Source organism: Passer montanus, unplaced genomic scaffold, assembly GCF_014805655.1.
Source record: "Passer montanus isolate IOZ18808 unplaced genomic scaffold, ASM1480565v1 scaffold47, whole genome shotgun sequence".
NCBI classification, from domain to species: domain Eukaryota; kingdom Metazoa; phylum Chordata; class Aves; order Passeriformes; family Passeridae; genus Passer; species Passer montanus.
In genome coordinates, this window is record NW_024369596.1 from 4,879,814 (window position 1) to 4,898,838 (window position 19,025).

Genomic DNA, 19,025 nt, shown 5'->3' on the forward strand with positions numbered 1-19,025 from the left:
TGAGGTAACAAGGCTCAGGTGTTTTCCAAGGCCTCAAAGTTTCACATTTGCATCAGCAACACAACCTCTTCTTAACTTTAAAGAGTAGAAACATTAATTTTTTTTTCCTAGTACTAGGAATATATATAATTTATTATACAGGTATACTATACCTGTATAATAAATTCAATTTTATTTCATACTAATACAATTAATAGTAGTATTTCTTATTTTTAAAAATTATGAAGAGAAAATTCTCATACTTTTCTTAATGCATAGAGAATAAAAGTTGGGGGAAGTGAAAGCTTTTTTTAGCAGCTGTGAAATATAATAATAATACTAATGATAATCTACTAATAATTGTTAACTATCTAATATGCATAATATATAATTTTACAATACCTATTCTTTATATATTTTAATGGTATAATATATAAAAATATAGTATATATATTTTATATACTTTTAATGATAAAGTGTATAATATATTATTTCATAATGTATATTTTTATATATTTAAAATTATCAAATATATATCATATTATATAATAATTATATAACATATATTTTATATTTTTAATATCTAATTTTTAATATCTAATTAAAAATATCTATATTTTTAATATCTAATATGTAATTAGATACATTACATATCTAATCAATGTATTGTTTCTATTTTAATTACACTATATACAGAATATAGTTTTATTTTATATATTCTATATATTTTTAATTATAAAGGATATATGCGAAAATTCCATCATGTAGATTTTATTATTATATTATATTATATTATATTATATTATATTATATTATATTATATTATATTATATTATATTATATTATTTTTATAATTTTAGAGCTTAAAATGCGATACTCCGGTGAGACCTCCGGTCCGCTCGGGGGCGCTGTGGGGAGGCAGCACCGGAAGCGGAAGCGCGGGCGGAAGCGGCGGGCGGTGCCGGCGGAGGCCCGGGCGGTGAGCGGGGCCCGGAGCTCCCGGTACCTGCGGGCTGGGCGCCGCTGCTTGGGAAGGGGTCTGCGCGCTGGGGCTTGAAGCACGCGGTGAGCGACCCGTCCCCGTGCGCGGTGAAGGCTCCGTTCGGTCGCGTCGCTGTGGATACCTGGTCACGGCTCCGTGAGCCGCGGTGCCCGCTGAGGGGCTGCGCTTGGCGGATCCGTGCCCGGGAAGGGGCCTGGCTGTGCCCGGCCGCAGCGCTCGGTTCGGGCCCGGTCTGGGGAGCTCAGTGCCGATGAGGAGCCCGGTGCGGGGGGCCCGGAAGCCGGTCAGGGCTCCCGCTCTGCTGGGCTGTGCGAGCCCCGCTGTCCGCTTCCCGGTCTGGGCGTTCTGACCCAGCCCAGGGAGGGCTCCGGACGCGCTGAGGTTTCGGGGTGCTGGAGCCCGGTGCGGTTCTGCAGCCCTGCCCGGCACCCCGGCTGCCGCACCGCCGCTGCTCTCCCCGCCATGCCCTCGCGGTCCCGCCGGCCGCTGCTGGCCCTGCTGGCGGCCCTGGGCTGGCTGCTGGCGCTGCAGCTGCTGCTGGACCTGCGGGCGCTGGGGCTGCTGTGCGGGGCGCTGGCCGTGCTGGGCGGCTGGCTGGGCCCCCCGGCGCTGCTGCCCCGCGGCCGCCGCCTGCGCCTGGAGCGCTTCGTCAGCTCGCTGCGGGCCCCGGCCGGCAGCGCCGCCGACGAGGGCCGCCTGCAGAGGGAGATCGCCAGCACCGTGCGCAAGGTGGTGCGGGATTTCGTGGCCTCGTGGTACCGCACGGTGAGCAGAGAGCCGGCCTTCGAGGCCGAGGTGGAGAGGGCCATGCTGGGGCTGGCCGCGGAGCTGCGGCGGAGGATGAGGCGCGTGGACCGGCGGGCGCTGGCCCGCCGCCTGCTCCTGCTCTGCGGGCAGCACCTGCAGAGCTTCCTGCGGGCCCGGGATGCCCTGAGGGCCGAGCCCAAGGGCGGCCGGACGCTGTGGAGGGAGTACAGCCGGCTGGCGGGGCCGCACCCCGCCCTGCTGAGCCCCGCGGCCGAGGTGGGCTGTGCCCGCGCCGCCGTGGACGCGCTGCTGCAGGCACTGGTGCCCTGGCCGCACCTGGAGACACGGACAGGGCGTTTTGTGGTGGTGGAGCTGGTGGCCTGCAACGTGCTGCTGCCGGCCGTCAGGAAGATGTCTGATCCCGACTGGATCAACCTGCTGCTCATCGGGGCGTTTTCCAAGAAGCCCCGGGGTGGGAAGCCCCACCCTGCACCCCCCGTGCCGGATTCCTTGCCTGTCCCGGCACAGACTGACACAGCTCCTGCCGGGCTCCCCCCGTCCCCGAGGGCTGCCGAGGGGCTCAGGAGAGAGGCTGGAGAGGAGGGAGAGGAGGCGAGCAGGTCATGCCATGCAGAGGAACCCTACCTGCGCCCCCAAGCTCTGGGATCCCTCTTCCCCTGTGAGGGTTTGGAGTTGGAATCCCCTGCACCTGACGTGGGGCAGGATGCGGAGCTGCTGGCTCCTTCTCCTGCTGGAGAGCTCCTTGATGAGCCTCCCCAGGACCCTTCTGTGCCAGAGGGAGCACCTGCCTCAGAGGATGGCACAGGGGACCTGGACCACGGCCCTGGCCCCAGCTCGGATGCTGGCCTGCTTCCCACCTCTGCTTTGAGTTCCTGCCCTGACATCCAGATCGAGCCAGCGGCTGAGAAGGAGGAGGAAAGCCCAGCTGTCCCCAGGAGGTTCTCCTCACAAAGACCCTCCAGCCTGGGGAGAGATCTGGGGGCAGCAGAGGGCCCAGCACAGTTTCCCCCAGAGCCTGGGCAGAGCCTGCCCCTGCTGTCATCCTCCCCAACAGCTTCCATGAGCACCTTCAGCTTCGAGCCCCTGAGCAGCCCCGAGGGGCCGGTGGTCATCCAGAACCTGCGGATCACCGGGACCATCACTGCCCGCGAGCACAGCGGCACCGGCTTCCACCCCTACACCCTGTACACCGTCAAGGTGAGGGCTCCCAGGCACCCTCCCACATCTGGGCTGCTCTTTGCACCTGAGGACTGGCTCTGGGTGGGTCTCCACAATAAATTTTGTCTGGGAGCGGGGAAACACTGGGCACTGTGGCTGTTTGGGATTCTTGTGGGGCTGGTTGAATCTTTTTTGCTTTTGTTCCATCGTGATTGGTTCCTTCCTCTTCAGGGAAGGGTTTAGTCAGGAATTGCTGGGTGGGGCCTGGGCACTGAGGGGCAAGCAGGGAGCAGGGCTGTTTTGGGATGTGTCAGGACGATGCCTTTGCTTTCCTCCTCAGTATGAGACAGCCCTGGAGGGCGAGGCCACGGGCAGCCTGCAGCAGGTGGCTTATCACACCGTGAACCGCCGCTACCGCGAGTTCCTCAACCTCCAGACCCGGCTGGAGGAGAAGCCGGAGCTCCGCAAGTTCCTGAAAAGTCAGTGCCTGCCATGGCTCTCTGAGAAAATCCTTCTGCCTCTTGTTCCATTCCCTGTTCCTCTGCTCCCTGGGTTTCCTGCCCTGCTTTTGCAGCTTTCCTGCCCACATCCTCCAGTGCTCTGTGCAGAGCTGGCTGGAGAAATGATTTATCTCCTCTGGAAGTAAATTCCAGCGTTTCAAACCATTCCTCTTCCCATTCCACAACAGCTGGCTTTGTAGTTTTGCACCTTAACAGTGGATAGAAACACTGTGTATTGCCTTGGGCTGATGCAGGCAGTGTGTGGGGATAGCTTTAATCATTAGAACATTCAGGTTTTAATAAAGACTAAAATCTGTAGATTTAAAAATTTTAATTTTTAATCTTGAAAATTTTTCTATTTTAAGATTTAAAAGTCTTTTAAATTATGGTTACTGTGATTTTGCAGTTTTCTCAAACTTGCCTGTGGGTTTGTTTCCTTTATAGACATCAAAGGACCAAAGAAACTGTTCCCTGATCTGCCATTTGGAAACATGGACAGTGATAAAGTGGAAGCCAGGAAAAGTCTGCTGGAATCTTTCCTAAAGGTGAGATGTTTGTGTGCTCCTGTGTGCTAAAAGCAGAGCTCAGGACAGCTTTGTGCAGACAGTGCAGCACACCATGTCTCTTCCGTGTTACATGATCAGGTTGGGAGCTTGACTCCAAAATGATCTAAATCTCCATCTATGCTTGCAGCAATTGTGTGCAGTCCCTGAGATTGCAAACAGTGAGGAGGTGCAGGAATTCCTGGCCCTCAACACCGACGCCAGGATCGCCTTTGTCAAGAAGCCCTTCGTTGTCTCCAGGATAGACAAGGTGGGAAAAGTGGGGAGCTGCTTACCTGAGTCCTTTCCAGCTGCCCCAGAGATGCTTCCTAGGCTTCAGTGTCTCCTAGGAGCCAAAACCCTTTCTTTGGAGCTGAGCTCAGCTTGCCCAGAAACCCATAAAGGGTCAGAGTTTATGTTAAAGAACCTATTTAATAGAAAATCCAGTGCAAGTCTCAAAACTCCTGATGTATGTAAGTAACAAGGATCAATCCAGTAATCAAAGGCGGTGCTGGCTTTGCAGATCGTTGTCAATGCCATCGTGGACACCTTGAAGACAGCGTTCCCCAGGTCAGAGCCCCAGAGCCCCACGGAGGATCTGAGCGAGTCAGAAGTGGATGGGAAATCCCAGCCAGATGGGAAGAAAAGCAAGTAAGGGCTCCCTCAGCTTGGCAAGAACAAGGGATTAATGCACAAACTGAGCCCATGGTGGGGCAGAACTGACTTGGTGCTTTGTGTTGGGTAGTAAATTCTGTGTTGGGTGGTAAATTCTATCATACTCTAGCTAAATTACTTCCTCCTTCCCTTGCTGACCACAACTGCTTGAGCTCCAGTTTATCTAGAGGGCTGACAGTGCCCAGTCTCATTGTGATTGTCTCATCAGTGGTTCTTCCCTCACCAAGAAAGGGAAGATTTCTGCACAAGTATGGCTTTTCTGTCCAAAAAGTGATGTTTTGCTGGAAAAAGCTGCTTTGGACAGAAAGACAAACGCGAAAAGTACAAGTTTGGAACCATTTTGGCTGAAAAGGACATTCCTTAATGATAAACAGGCTATTTTATAATTTGTCCCAAAATCCCAATGTCCTTTCATATCCTTCTTTTTGTCAGTGTTTATAATTGGATTTCACAATCCTGCTGAGTGTATTTCATCTCAGAGGCTTTTCTGAACACTTCCCTGTGTGTGCTGCAGTGCTCACACCTTGCTGACATCTGCCTACGTCTCCCTATCAGCTTCTGTGTAACAGCTCCTTGTGGCATGCTGGAAAACCTTGGCTCAGCTCAGGTGTACACGAGGAAAAGTGCTTTACAGCTTTTGTTGTGTGGTTTCACTGCCATCTCTTAGTTATCCCGGAGGCAGATGCTTTTTCTGAACCACTTCAGGTCTAATCAGATTTCTTAGCTTGCATGTGGCAGCAGTAACAAGTCCTGGGGCTTGGCTGAGGCTGGAAAGCTCATGACTCAGCTTGCAGAGAAAACTGACTGTGCCATGGCTCTGCTTTTCAGGTCCAGGCTGAGGTTCTCATCCAGTAAAATCACTCCAGTGCTGAGTGTGAGTGAAGCTCATGACAGGATCGTGTACTCCATCAGGGAGGGCAATGCTGTAAGTTCAGATCCTTTTGTAATCATTTCACAACCCCAATCACTGCCCTGTTTGGGAATAATCAACATCCACCAGGGCTGTGCCTGCTGCAGCCTCGTTGCCACAGGCCAGCTCTTGGCAGAAGGACAATAAGCAGCCCTGGTTGTGCTGTTGGCTACACCTGGGTGCAAACCAGGAGGTGGGAGGTTGTCTGGGCACTGCAGACCCCAGGCTTGTGGCACTAACACACTTTTGTAGGTCTCTGGCACCCTGTCACTGGCTGCTATGGAATCCTTCATCCAGAAGCAGGAGAAGCTGCTGGAAGCAGTCCCCAGCAAAGCTCCTGAAGGCCAGGGAGGCAGAGAAGCCAGGGAAATCTCTGTGCAGGAAGAAATGGATGGGCTGAGCACAGTGGAGCAGGGAGGACATCCAGACACTGACTCTGGTGAGCTCAGCCCCTCTCTCAGTGCTTGAATTTCTCCCCCTCGGCACCACAGCAACTCCGACATCTGCAGGTTCAGCTTGAAAAGTCTTCAGGACCTGCTCTCCTGCCTGTTGCATCTTGATTGAAGGGAAAGCAAATCAGGTTTTCCAGTGCTGTTTGGTGATTGCTCTGGGCATTGTTGCTGGTGGAGCAAATTGGGTTTTGGCTCAGTTGTGTCACTGCAGATCTTCACCTTGGTGTGCTCAGCACAGTCACTGCACAAAGAGGTTTTTTAAGGACACGCTGCTTAAACTGGCAGTGTTCTAAAATCAAGTTCTTACAAACTAAAAATGGGCCAAATTACAGTTTCCTGGTAGTTTCCAGTTAGCTTTGATATGTGCATACACTATAAAAGGATTTGAGATTAAGTTCAGATTTGATGGGAGTAGCACAAATGTAATCTCAGTTCAAGGAATGATGTTCCCTTTCTGCTTCTAGAACCCTCCTCTGAAGCACAGGGCTGTCTCAGAACAGTTACAAGATTATCCTGAACACATACAAAAATATGTTCTCCAATCTTTTTCTTGGAATAGCTGAGCTGTATCAGCTGGAACTTCCCAAAAAACTTCTCTCCAGTGGTTCAAGTTTGGCAAGCTCTGACTGAAAGCACGTGTTTGTGACAGGATAGACCTGGTGTTCTGAAACCCAGCCTGTGCTACCAGCTTTAATCTTGGAACACATGCCCGTGGTTCTGGGGAAGCAGGACTGGAGTTGGAGGCCAGGGTTCTGCACAGAGCAGGCCAAGTTAGCTGAACTTGAGAGAAGTGGAATGTCAGTGATCTCAAATGCTTGCAGGTCTGGGATGCTTCAGGCTGGGCTAGCAGGATGAGGAAAACAAATGTCTGGATAAAAAGGCAAACCCATGTCCATATCTGCTCAAGGAGTGACTTCTGAGAAGTGGTTGGCCAGCAGCTCTCTGAGGAAGAGGATTTGGGTGCCGTGGGAATAAACAGCTTGCTGAGGATGCTCCCTGTGTGAGGTTCTGGGGAGGCTCCAGACTGCACTAGGAGGTCTCGGGGAGTCTCAGGGGGCAAAGCAAATGGGCAGTAACTTATGGCTCAGAGCAAGAGGTGCCAAGTGCCCTGTCTTTTCCAAGTGAAATCCTGGAATGAATTAGTCCAGCTTTTAGGAAGAGCAGAGGAGAAGAGGTGTAGGGCCCAGAATCCCTCCTCCCTTTATTTCCAGTAATAAATGTGAGTGTAAATTGTCTCTGTAGACAGAGAGGTTGGAAGATGAGGGATGAGAGGAGCCAAATTAGGAAAAGCTGCTGCACAGGATCTCACCTGGACAACAAAGCCGATGTAGCAGCCTCAGGTTGGGGTGGTGGTCTAGGAGTGGCTGGCTGGGGCAGTTTTGTGGCACATCAATGAGCTTGTTCAGCACAACACCTCAAGGCCAAACAGCATGAAAGTAATTCCTTAGCGAGTAGAAACTGTTTCTGCTGAAGGCTCTGACATCCACCTGAGGATTAGAGGGAGGTTTGGTGTCCCAGGTCTGTGACAGCAGAGATATTTGGGTAGGTGTGTTGTGTTTTAACTGGTAGATCTGGTTTATCCAGATGTGTTTCATCCTGCTCCCTGCCAAGCCTGGGATCTGCCACACGATGGCAGCCCGCAGCCACCAACAGAGCCTCGTGCCTGGAAAACTGCTGGAAGCAGGGAAAGGAGTGGGGAACACCAGGGTGACAGTCCTCAGCAGTGCACCTCTTCCTGGCTACTGTCACCACCTGCTTTGTCACCTGTTTTGGGCACGTGGCGATGCCTGTGCATGGACTGGGATTTGATAATCCTGCTGTTTAATTAAGAAGGAGCTGAGCCTTTGGTGCAGCCCTTGGTGGGAGACTGGGGTTGCCTGGATGAGCTGGAAGTCAGTGGGGAGGGCAGGGTCCCAGGCTGGCTGGGCTGCAACAGGTCATCTGTGTGTGCACAAAGGGCCAGGCTGGGGAGAAGAGAATGAGTTTGGGATGATGCTTTTCACTAGATTTGCCCTGAGGTGGCTTCTTCATCTGCCCCTCCTCTTCCTCCTGGCAGACTCTGAGACAGCTTTGGCTGACCTGGCCATGGACGTGCTTCGTCTGGTGCTGGTGGATCACTGGGGCTGGCTGTGCACAGAGAACATCCAGAAGGTCTTCAACCTGCTCTTTGGGACTCTCCTTCAAAGGTAAGGCCAGAGTGACCAGCCTTGGCTGCTCTGTGAGAGGCATTCCCTTTGGAGTCACAGTTGGAAGTGGATCTCGTGCCTGAGTGCAGATAAATGCTGTGTGTGCACCAGCCAACAAGGTTCTGTAAAGCAGGTGCTCCATGAATGTGGAGTAAACACCCCTAAGGATCTGCACCAGGAGCTGTTTTCTCTGTGAGCAGTGGTGCAGCTCTAATGGGCAGCCTCCTGTCCCTTGAAATCAGGGAAAGGGAAGATCCAGCCCTGGGAGTGGGAGTCTTGGCTCATGCAAGGGCAGCAGTGCCCAGCTCTGGGGCTCTCTAGGGAGCATTGGCCTCCTGGTTTGTGCTCCCCAGGGCTTCAGCTTGTTCCTTCTGCAGAAATAGAATAAACAGGCCCAGGGAGCAGTGACTGTCAGTGGCAGCTCGCAGTGTGGTCTCTGCTCTCACTGCTGCACCCCTCTGCTCTGCCTGTGCCTGGGGCAGGGACCCACACATGGAGTAGGGACAGGCTTCCTTTCCAGCTGGGATGGACTTGCCAAGCTTTCCTGGGGCCAGGGCCTCTGGGTGGTAAGGCTCAAGGCCAAGACACACAAACAGAGAATTCCTGTTTTTTGGTGTAGGTTGGTGACTATCGCTAGCTGAGGATGTGGTTTTTTAGAGCACAAGGAAAGCCTTCCCTGAAGGGCTTGGGAGAGTCTTGGAGCAGTGCTTTTCCCATTCCTGTGCCCCTTCTCCTGCAGGCATCCAGAGCCAGCATCAGAATGTGCAGGGCAGCTCATTATAACAGAGCTGGTAACCTGAGCTGCCCTCAGCAGAGGTTGCCAAAGTGCTTTGAGGTCAGTCCTGGTCTGTTCCTTCAGTGGCAGGAGGTGGGGGCTGCTCCCACTTCTCCAGAATGGGCTCTGGCCTCTTGGGAACAAGCTGCAACCCAATCTGTGTGTGTAAGCACAGAGGTATGAGAGCTTCAACAGGCACATCATCACCTCCTAATAAGCTGTGTCCTGGTCACCCAGGGAGCCTGTAGCACCCACATGTGGCATTGGCATTTTCCACTAGAGAAGTTGGGATATACACAGCACATCCTGGCTCTGGAAGGTGGAGGAGCTCCCTGAGTTGTGCTGGTGGAAAGAGTGAGGAGGAATGTGTTTGTAGCTGCTCCACTTGAACAGGTCAGAGGGACCCCACATGTGCTGCAGGCAGAGCTCTGGCTGGGGTGATATGGGGAAGCCCTGGGACTTCTTGGTGTCCCCATCAGAACAAACCCTGTGTCTCTGCTGAAATCCATATGTTGAGGCTGGCTCTGCTTTTGTTCTGGGACAGTCAGGAATCCCAGGGGACAGGGGAAGGAGCTGGACAATGGGGACTGACCTGTCACCTGGAGGATGGTGTTGCACCTGGGTTGCTGCAGGGAACATTTTCTTCCCATTTCTGCTGCCTGTAGTTGTCTCCACAGTGGAGGAGATCTAGGAAGGGGGAGCCTTCCTGATGTTTGCCATCCACCCTGACCCTGAGACTTCTGCTCATTCCTGGCCCAGGTGGTCGCTGCTGTCCTGAGCAGACCAGAAGGTCTCAGACCTGTCTGTCCAGGGACACTGTGGATTTGGTGACATTTCACTTCCATTTAAGAATTTACAATTTGATTACTGCTTGATCAGACCTGGCACTGCCATTTTGGCTCGCCCTGTGTCTGGGGACCCTTTACAGGTGGGGAAAGTAGCAGAAACTCTTCTGGGAGCGTCTGCTATTCAAGGAATTGATGCTCTTGCCTCTGAGAACAGGCAGATGACCTTGGGACAGCAGATGGATTTGCATTGTCTTCAACCATTGCTGGTCACAAAGTATGAGTGGGCTTCATCCCTTCAGGAAATTAGACCCTTCCTGTTCCTGCCAGTGGCTGGGTTAGGTGGTAGGGGGTGAAAAGGAGGTGTCCTGGCAGTGTTTGGAGGGGCTGCTGCTGGATACTCCTCTGCCAGCTTGTATTTGGAGAGTAGGTGCTGTTCCTGCTGCCTTCTTGCAGCTGCCAGATGAGGATTCTGCTCTGCCATGGGACACTTGATGCAGAGTGATAGAAATGACCACAAACCAATGAAACTCACACCAAGAACGAGATCCAGCTTCTCCCAAGAGCCAGTCCCCCTCTTCTTGGAGCACTTTCTGCCTTGGGCTGGCAGTGCCATCAGATGATTGCTGTGACCACACTGTTACTGATGGTGGGGCCTCCCGACCTGCTCCATTCCCTGTTCTCTGCAAGGAGCATCCCACCACACTCCTCCTTCCTCCTTCTCCTCAGCTGGGCTAGCTGGAGGCAGGCACCATCTGTCTCCCTGCCTGTCAGTCCCATGGCAGTGGGAGAGGAAGGCTCCATGACCGAAAAAGGGATTGTTGAGTAAAGGGCGGCCGCGTGTGTGAGCCCGGCTCCGCACTGCGCCCATCCCATTATGTAACAGGGAGTGATCCTTTTTTGGAGCTGAAAGGAGAGGCGGATGGAGGGGCTGCGAGTGGGAATGACCCTGGGGCCAGGATTGCTTCCAGCAGCCTCTCTGCGTGCTGGGGCCGTGCCTGTAAACAAACCCTGTGCCCCGCTCCCGCCTCCGGCCGGCTCCGCTTCCCTCCCGCGGGCTGCTCAGGATCATCTCCCTTCCCCTGGGAGGCTGCAGCAGGAACCTGCTGCCACAGGGAGGAGGTGGGGCTATTCTGGGCCCTGCTGTTCTGTGCAAGAGCTGCGAAGCATTTGGAGAATCTGGGTGCTTTTTAGAGCCTTGTGAGTCAATGAGGTGTTAAAAATACATGGCAAATGCGTGCGCTGTGACCCCACACCCTGCTGTGACCCCACACCCTGCCCTCAGTCGTCCCCACAGTGGCCACAGGTCTGGGGGCTGCCAGTGCCCTGCAGAGCTGGGGACAGTGCTGGAGCCAGAGTGACAGTCACCACCTCTGCTTTTTTTTGGAGGGGAGCTCCAGCAGAGTGCCAGCACCCCAAGGACGGACTTGGGAGTATTCAAGGGGCAGATCCTGGTCTCTAAGCTTTTCCTGGCTCCTTCCCATGCAGCACAACAGAAATGCCATGGCCACAAAGCACTGTGTGAGGGGAAGGTGTCTCAGCACACCCTGGCTGTCTGTGCCCTGGAACCTGAGCAGGGCTGGGCACAGAGTCTGTGCCAGGCTCGGAAGTGCCTGTCCCTGAAAGGAGCATGTGGAACTACTCAGGCAGCTTTGCTGGTGTCATGTTCCACTGAGCATGAGTTAAAATAAATGCAAATCATCCCTGCCTTACCCACGAGCTCAGCACTGCTTGGCTTGCTGTTTGCTTTGGGTCATTCCCGTGCTCCTCCAGGCTTTGTCCATGTCCCCTCATCCCTTGGCCAAACTGGAAGATTTGAGGTGATATTCCAGGCTGTGAGCTGTAGGTGGAGAGGCAGGGATGATTTGAGACTGGTTGCAGGTCACCATCATGCTTTTGAGAGCTGGTTCCTGCAAGTTCATGCTGTCACCTTGGTGTTGGGCTCTGCTGGTGTCAGGCTGAGTGTCACAGGCACTTGTAAGTCAAGGAGGTCTGGAGCTTCAGAGAGCTGCTGCCTGGGTGCTTTGTTCTGATTTTCTCTTCGGTTCTCTTTGATCTCTGTGCCAACAGAACTGGCACAAAGACCCTTGGCAGCCCCCTTGGTCCTCTTGACTGGAAAGTGCCACCAGCAAAGAGTGATGCCTGACCCTCTTCAGTGTCCCTGAGTAAACCTGGAAGCAAAGCACTCCTGGGCTGGCAGTGCTGGGAGCACAGTGCCCATGGGCAGGGAGCTCTGCCAGCCCTGGAGGGGCCATGTCTGGCAGCTCAGCCTGTGCTCCCACTTCCCTTTGTCTTCCTGGCTGCCAGGTACCACTCCAGCCTCAGGCAGTGCCTCTGAGTTCTGCTGGCAGAAATGCAACATCAGTGCAGCTGGGGCATCTGAAACCACTCACTCTCCTGGTTTGTTACCTGGGGAGTGGATTTGGTCATGTTTGATGAGGATCTTTGCAGCTGCACACAGAGGGGCTGTGCTGGCAGGCCCAGGTATGTGGCAGCAAAGTCCCTGTCCCTAAAAACAAGCCTAAAAGCAGCACCAGAGTTGGGAACTGGGAGAATCAACCTCATGGCATCTTACTCCTCATTTCTGGGTTTGGCTGTTTGTGTTGTAGCCGTGAGGAGCAGCAGGAACTGCAGCCTGTGGTATGTCAGTAAAAGTGATTTCAGGACTCTCTGTGTCTTCGTGTGTATATGCAAAGTAAATAAAATCAGCTTGGAAATGGGCCTCGATTCAGTTGTCTCCAAGCACCTGGAAATTTTGGATCTGGCTTTGAATCTCTGTCCCAAACAAAATTTTTTTCCCTCTTCTAGAAGCAGCATTCTTCCAAAAACATCCACTCGAATGAAGCCAGCACTCCATGCTTTGATAATAATTGCAACATTATTCTAACTCTGATTCTGTTTCAACGGTTACACATGCCAGCTTTCTTCCTGGAGTTAAAAAAGCTCAACAACTTCCTATTTCAAATAGAACAAAGAAGAAAAGGATTGAGTGGAAGTAATGTCTCCCTGTTGGTTTTAGTTTTCCCTGGTTTTAGAAGGGTTAATAGTGGATTTATGTATTTTGATTCTGAAGTGGGCTAATGAAGCAATTGTTCCAAGCAGGGCCTGGCTGAGACAGCCTGGCCTCTCCCTGGGGCACCACTGAGAGCTTAATTGGCTCAATAAATACTTGAAGAAGATGTTATCAAAAGCCAGGATGCTTTGTGAAAAATCAAGGAGGTTTGGGGACGATTATTTTAATCACATGTCTTTCCCCCCTTCCCTGAGCCCCAGGGCATCTCTGCAAGATCTAGATTGGGAAAAGCAGTGGTTAATTCCCTGCAGGGTGAAGCCATTGGAATCCTGTGAGTTTCCATGATTTCTTCTTGCAGCAGGTGAGTTTTGAGGGAGCAACACATAAAATGGCACAGAAATCCCAGCACCAAGGGGTGCTTTCCTCCCTGCAGGGATGAATGATTGCCTGCAGAAGAGAATGATTTCTTTTCCTTCCTCTCTGCCCCACAGTCAGATGTCCTTACACCCACATCTCCCGGGGTTTCTGCCTGGGTCAAGCAGGTAGGAAAATCCCTCTGCCCAGGATGGGTTGTTTGCAACTCTAAAGATTCAGCAGGGGAAGAACATACCAAGAAGGAGAATTTACTTTGTGCAGAAGTTTAAAAGGCCTCAGGATGGTTCACATCCTTTCATTTATGGAGTTTTTTTTCCCTTTTCTTTCTTGTTTCCTTCCTCAGCACAGGGTTTACCTATGGCCTGGACAAGTGTGAGGTTGCTTTGAAGGTGCTGAGCTGAGCATGCTGTACATGTTTCTGCTGTGTGGAGAAGGTGGATTTAGGCTCAGGTAGCAGGTGCTGAAAGCTGAGCCTCAGGGCAAAAACTCTCCATTTGTGTTTTTCAGTTCTTGCTGTGCCTACTGCAGCTGTTGCTTCATTTTTACAAGGTTTCCTCAGAAAGGTTTTGCAGTCAAAGCACTGAAATGTTCCTCCTCTTGAACCCTTGAGTTAAGGATAATCTTGTGCTTTATCTGAGGAGGAATTTGGGGAACACAAACTGGTAAAGCAGGGATGGTCTGGTGATTTAAGCACCAGATTTTCTTAATTTCAGAGTCATGCTTGAATGCCTCGTGTTTTCCAGATGTTGCTTTTTTTCTTCAATCCTTTTCACTACATTGGTCCCAGAGGCATTTTTTGAGCTTCTGGATATCCACACTGTATTTTTTAGGGTACAGTGGCCATGTTCTGGGGTGGGCAGCAGTCAGTGTTGAGCTGGACATGCTAGTTCATGTAGATTTGTAGAGCTGTTTGTATTTCTACAGTAAAGCAGAGAGGCTTTCTCCTCTTTGTCATCTTCTAGCCTGGCCTTCAGTTTGTATTTATCTAAATCCTTAAAACACCTTGGTTTGAGGAAATCACAATTGCTATTGCTTCAGGTTTCTGTTACAGTCAGCATATTTAACTTGGCTGTTCCTTAGATGGAGTGATCTCAGTTTTTATCCTCACCTTGATGGACAAAAAGAGCAGAGCTTTACCCATTTCTGGCAGGTAGGTATAAATCTGGAGAGTTTAGTACATCTTTGATGGCCAGACTAAGCAAATCCGACCTGTCCAGGCTTTACTTGCTGAGCTGAGCTCTCTGGATAGTCCAGATAAGTGAGAGATCCAGCCAGGTAAAACCAAGCCCATTTACCTGGTCCTGTCTCTCAGCTTTTCCTCCCTCCTAGCAGCCCTTGTTGTTTCTAGGACCCCAAGGAAGGCCAAGGTTTGCACTCCCCAGCCCTTGTTTTTCATTCCCAGGGCTTTCTTATCCCAATGGACCCCTTCAGCTGACCTTGGAGTTCCAGCTTAAACCATGGCATTAATTTGGCTCTTTTTTAGCAGCCATTTCATTCCTCCACCAGCAGCTATTTCAAACAGAGGTGCCTTACAGCATGGGCAAGTTATGCCCCTGCAGATTATCTTCCAGGCCTCAGTAGCCTTTGCAGTCTGGCTCTTTGCATTGGGCACTATCAAAGCATTCTGAGCCCAGGAGGTCACTTTATCTATTTCTGAAGTGTAAGGAGATGGTTCTGTGATGGGTTTATTTTGTTCTTTCTTATTAAGGCTATTTCTTCATGAAATAGCAGAATGAAAATAGTAACTCATCAGCCATCCAAAAATAAATAAAAATAAAAGTAAGAGAGGTCTATTTATGTTTCCTGGTGGATTTATTTCTACCTGGGAGCAGTGTGTGAGTGCTTTCAATGTGGCACATGAATCTCAAATGCTTAGGCCTTTAATAGCACAAAAAATCATCTGTGACCTGCTGGTGAAGGTCAGCTTTGAACCAGGAGATATTTGGAGTTCCTGAGGTGTTAATCCCAATCCTGGTGCAATAAGTCTGCCTGATGGAAAGGTCAATTTGCCATTTTCTGGGGTTTACTCAGGTAGGAATTTTCAATAAAGTTGGTGTGACTCTCTCTGAGATGTAACTACAGGTGTGGGAGTTGAGGGGGCATTCTTGGGATGTCCTGGGCAGGGCCAGCAGTTGGACTTGACCTTCCTTGTGGGTCCCTTCCAGTTCAGGATATTCTGTGGATTACTTTCCTCCTCACAGTTAAATGCTGCTGGTGCCACCTCTGTGTGTTGGAATGGAATGTGATTCCCCAGAATGGGTGTTGATGGTTGACTGTGGGTGAGAGGAGGGAAGAAAACTCTTCATGGCGGGTCACTGTGTGCTGAGATTTTCTTTTGAAGCCTCAGCTGCTCTCCCAGAGTGGATCTGGAGCCACATGGACCAGTCTTGACAGTTCTCCTCTGTTAGAATCTGAAATGTAAAGAACTCTCAGAACTTTGGGCCTGTAAGCCAAAGCTTAGAATTAAACGCAAGATCTGATCTGAGACCTTGGAAAAGGCTTCCAAACTTAAGTGATAGAAGCAAGAATGCGGATTTACAGTTTAAAAAAAAAGACAAATTAAATTAAGTAGAAAAAGTTGAGAGTTTTAGAGTTTAAGATATAAAAATAAAAGTAGTTTGAAGGGTAAACAAGGCGTTTAGAATGCAGTACTGTAGGTTTGTGTGTCATAACATGATTAGCTAAGAAAACTTACACTGTAACATGAGTCCATAAGATGGAATATATAAAGATTGAGTCAAAAACATAAATATCCTTGTTAGCACTGTTTTATTAGTCAATAAATCCTTAAAAGGTCTTGTAACTAAAGGTCTTGTGACCTTCTGAGCCATACAGTAAAGATGTGAGCCAAACTCACCCTTCCTGCCTATGTAGAAGATAAGAAAAGAAACCACATCATCAAAAACAATTCAGAAATCCCGTCTCTAACTCATTCAAAACTCTTTCAAGATCCCCATTCTCCTCTTCCCAGTGCCTTTGGAATGGCAGCACTGGCAAAGGTGAGCCCAGAGCAGAGGTGCTTTAGTCTGTGTTCCATTTGCACCTGCCTTTGGTTTCTCCTTCTTTCTCGTCCCATTTCCTCTTTAGTTCCTTGACTTTTCCTTGTAAACTTTGTGGGTTTGGGTGCTCCTTCCCCAGCTGTCTGAGCAACATGGGGCAAGTTGGCCTCTCCTGAGGAGCTGTGCGAGACCCATGGAGCCATTCCCAGATCCTGCCCTCTCCTTCCCAAAGCTGCCAGCCCAAGGAAGAAAATCCATCCGTGGTGTTTCACAACTGTGGGAATCCAGACCTGTAAGCACTCGCCTGCTCACAGATGTGCAGATCACATTTAGATTGGGTGATCACATTTAGAGGTGTTACTTGGGGGCCTTGTTGCCTAATTCTGGTGTTTATAGGGACATACTTGAGCTGGAAACAGGAGGTTGTTTGTGTGGGACCTTCCAGCTTTTGTCAGTTCTCAGCTTGCTCTTGAGCTGTCTGGAAACGTGTGCTGTTCTCTGTAGGTTCAACTTTCTCTCTTCACTATTTGCTTGATTTTTTTGCTATTTTAGGAACATCTCTAAGAAAAAAAAGCTTGTTCTTTGCTTTCTGCAACCTTTTAAAGGCTGGAAAGTGGCTGTTGCTGTAATGAGTTTGGAGTCAATGTTCAGTCTGATCCCCCTTGGTGCAGGGTTGACTCTGCAGCTCTGTCCCCAAGTCTCTGAACTTCTGTTGCTTGTCAGATGTTTTCTCAGCTAGGAGAGCAGGTTGTGTAAGAAACCATGTTAATGAGAAACCATGTTAATGAAAAACCGTGTTAATGAAAACTCTTGCCCCTAGAGAAGTCACAGTTTAACACTTTAATTTGCTTGGGAATAGCCGGAGGGTTTACCATGATCCAGAGTGTTAAAATCTGCTGATGGCTGGAGATTAGAACCCCTTTAATTGTATTTCCAACATGGCTTTTCCCAGGCAGGACTGGGATGTGACATTTTGTCCTCCGAGCCAGGTGGGAGGTTTGCACCTCTGGATTATCCTGTAGCAGCATCCATACTCCGTGTCCATGGCAATGCTGAGAATGAAGGCTGTGCTTCCCATTTCCAGTGCCAGTCCTGGGAGCACTGGGAACATCACCTGTGTCCCTTGCTCCGAGACATTCCAGGCCTTACCACTGCACTGAGATCCTTTTCAGGTTTTTTAATGTCCTTTTCTTTCCAGCTGGCATTTCCTAGGTGTGCATCCCTCAAGAATCTCTGTTTACCCCTCATTTTTTGCTGCCAAAGGGATCCTCACTCCACAGCCCTGTCCCACACGATGCCAACCTGCTTACCTTTGGCTGCTGCTCTTCCCCAGTGCCCAGCTGTGTGGGGAAGGACACCCTTGGCCCGAATGCCTCGCCCAGGAAGAATGCAGACAGTCTGGCAGAGCGCAGGTTAAATAAAGTTTGCCTTGGCAGGGCTCTTGGATGTACTCGGAGCTGCCGGGGCGTAGTGGTGACGGAATTGCAAGCACGAACACCAGCTGCCAAGAGGAACGGCTCTCCTGGCCCTGCTGGCTGACTCCTGTCCTCTGGGAATCTTGAAGAACTGGCAGAATCACAAGCTTTTCCCTACCCCAGCGCCGTGCTGACACTCCCAGCAGTGCTGCAGAGCCTCCTGCCAGTGAGGCCAGCAGCACCAGCAGTGCTGCACCCTGAGCCCTGCTAAATCAGGGAACCTTCCTGTGGGATTCATCCACGGCCTCTCCTCATTCTGAGGGCAAAGATTTTAGGCAGTGCAAGTTCTGACTGATGGCTGTGGTTTGTGCTGTGACTAGGGAGTGATTTCACATCTGGGCAAGAGGGTCCATCCATATGGTTGGTTTAGAAACTGTGCCTGGCCAGCCCTTGGGTGGTGGGGACACATCACCCAGTGCAGCTGCAAATCCCTCCAAGCCCTTCTGTGGGGCAGGGATTTGGGGATTTGCAGGTGGTTACTGGGAAAGGGCACAGTACTGCCCCAGCAGCAGGGACCGTCAGCAGTTCTGCTGGATTTTGGATGGGAACAAAAAAGTCTTGGCTGTGCGAGTGAGGAAACCCTGACACAGGGTATCTGGAGAAGCTGTGGCTGCCCCTTCCTTGGAAGTGTCCAAGGCCAGGTTGGATGGGGCTTGGAGCAGCTTGGTCTAGTAGAAGGAACACCATCACCTGCCCAGATGAGCTTTAAGGTCCCAAAATCAAACCTTTGGGGATTCTGTTATTTCATTGCTTGCCATCAGTGGATGGAGCAGGACTGGACAGCAGGATGAGAGGGGGATGAAGCATCAGGATATTCATGGCTTGTCATCCTTGGAGTGTGTTTTGGTCCCCAGGAAAGACATCCTTGGCTGTCTTGGTAGCAGAGGGAGTGATGAGAGGAGCAAAGGCTTCCAGAACAGGGCTTATGTCCTTCCAGTCCTTCCTGAGGGTTGTTTGTAGTTAAACACCAGTTCCTCCAGCTCTGTCTCAGATTGTGCTTGGAGATAACTTAGGAGCTTCAGGCCAGTTGTATCCCTGAGCTGGGCTTCCTTTAGTCACCAGTGACTCACTTGGGTTCCTGTGATTAGCAGGGGGATGGGGCTTTTTATGACCTTTGCTTGTCCCACTTGCCTGTAACACAGGGAACATATCCCACTTTTGGTGCATGGAAAACTCAGCTAATTAAGACTTGTGGAAATCTTTGGTGTACAGACATGAAAACTGCACGTTAACAAACCCAAAGAAGCTGATTTAACCCTCTTGATGGGTGGAAATAATCCCAGCTGGGTTCCAAGCTGGACTTTTCCTGACCTTTGTCCCTGTCCCTGTTGCTGCAGGTGGCTGGAAGTGCAGGTGGTTACCCTGACCTGCACCCAACGCTGGGTCCAGTACCTCCAGTTGCTGCAGGAATCCATCTGGCCTGGAGGAGT

The 19,025-nt window shown here is 50.6% G+C and overlaps 1 protein-coding gene across 2 annotated transcripts; it reads left to right on the forward strand.

The window, feature by feature from the left end:
- Window positions 1–1,309: 1,309 nt before the first annotated feature.
- Window positions 1,310–18,903, forward strand: SNX19 (sorting nexin 19). Of its 2 annotated transcripts, none has more exons than XM_039722084.1 (9): window positions 1,310–2,947; window positions 3,249–3,387; window positions 3,853–3,953; window positions 4,102–4,221; window positions 4,474–4,601; window positions 5,454–5,550; window positions 5,788–5,974; window positions 8,044–8,173; window positions 17,557–18,903. In XM_039722084.1, the coding sequence occupies exons 1-9, from the start codon at window positions 1,445–1,447 to the stop codon at window positions 17,657–17,659; spliced, it is 2,508 nt and encodes an 835-aa protein (XP_039578018.1). In that variant the 5' UTR covers window positions 1,310–1,444; the 3' UTR covers window positions 17,660–18,903. The 2 variants fall into 2 exon arrangements, with proteins under 2 accessions (XP_039578018.1, XP_039578019.1); XM_039722085.1 differs by lacking the exon at window positions 17,557–18,903 and adding an exon at window positions 11,804–13,919.
- The last annotated feature ends 122 nt before the right edge of the window (window positions 18,904–19,025 follow it).

What these genes read in the sequence shown, in the direction of transcription:
- SNX19 (XM_039722084.1), top strand. Translation starts at nt 1,445, where the DNA reads ATGCCCTCGCGGTCCCGCCGGCCGCTGCTGGCCCTGCTGGCGGCCCTG. An exon ending in TTGTCTCCAGGATAGACAAG is followed by an intron (nt 4,222 to 4,473) that starts GTGGGAAAAGTG and finishes CTGGCTTTGCAG; the next exon opens with ATCGTTGTCAATGCCATCGT. An exon ending in TTTGGGACTCTCCTTCAAAG is followed by an intron (nt 8,174 to 17,556) that starts GTAAGGCCAGAG and finishes TTGCCTTGGCAG; the next exon opens with GGCTCTTGGATGTACTCGGA.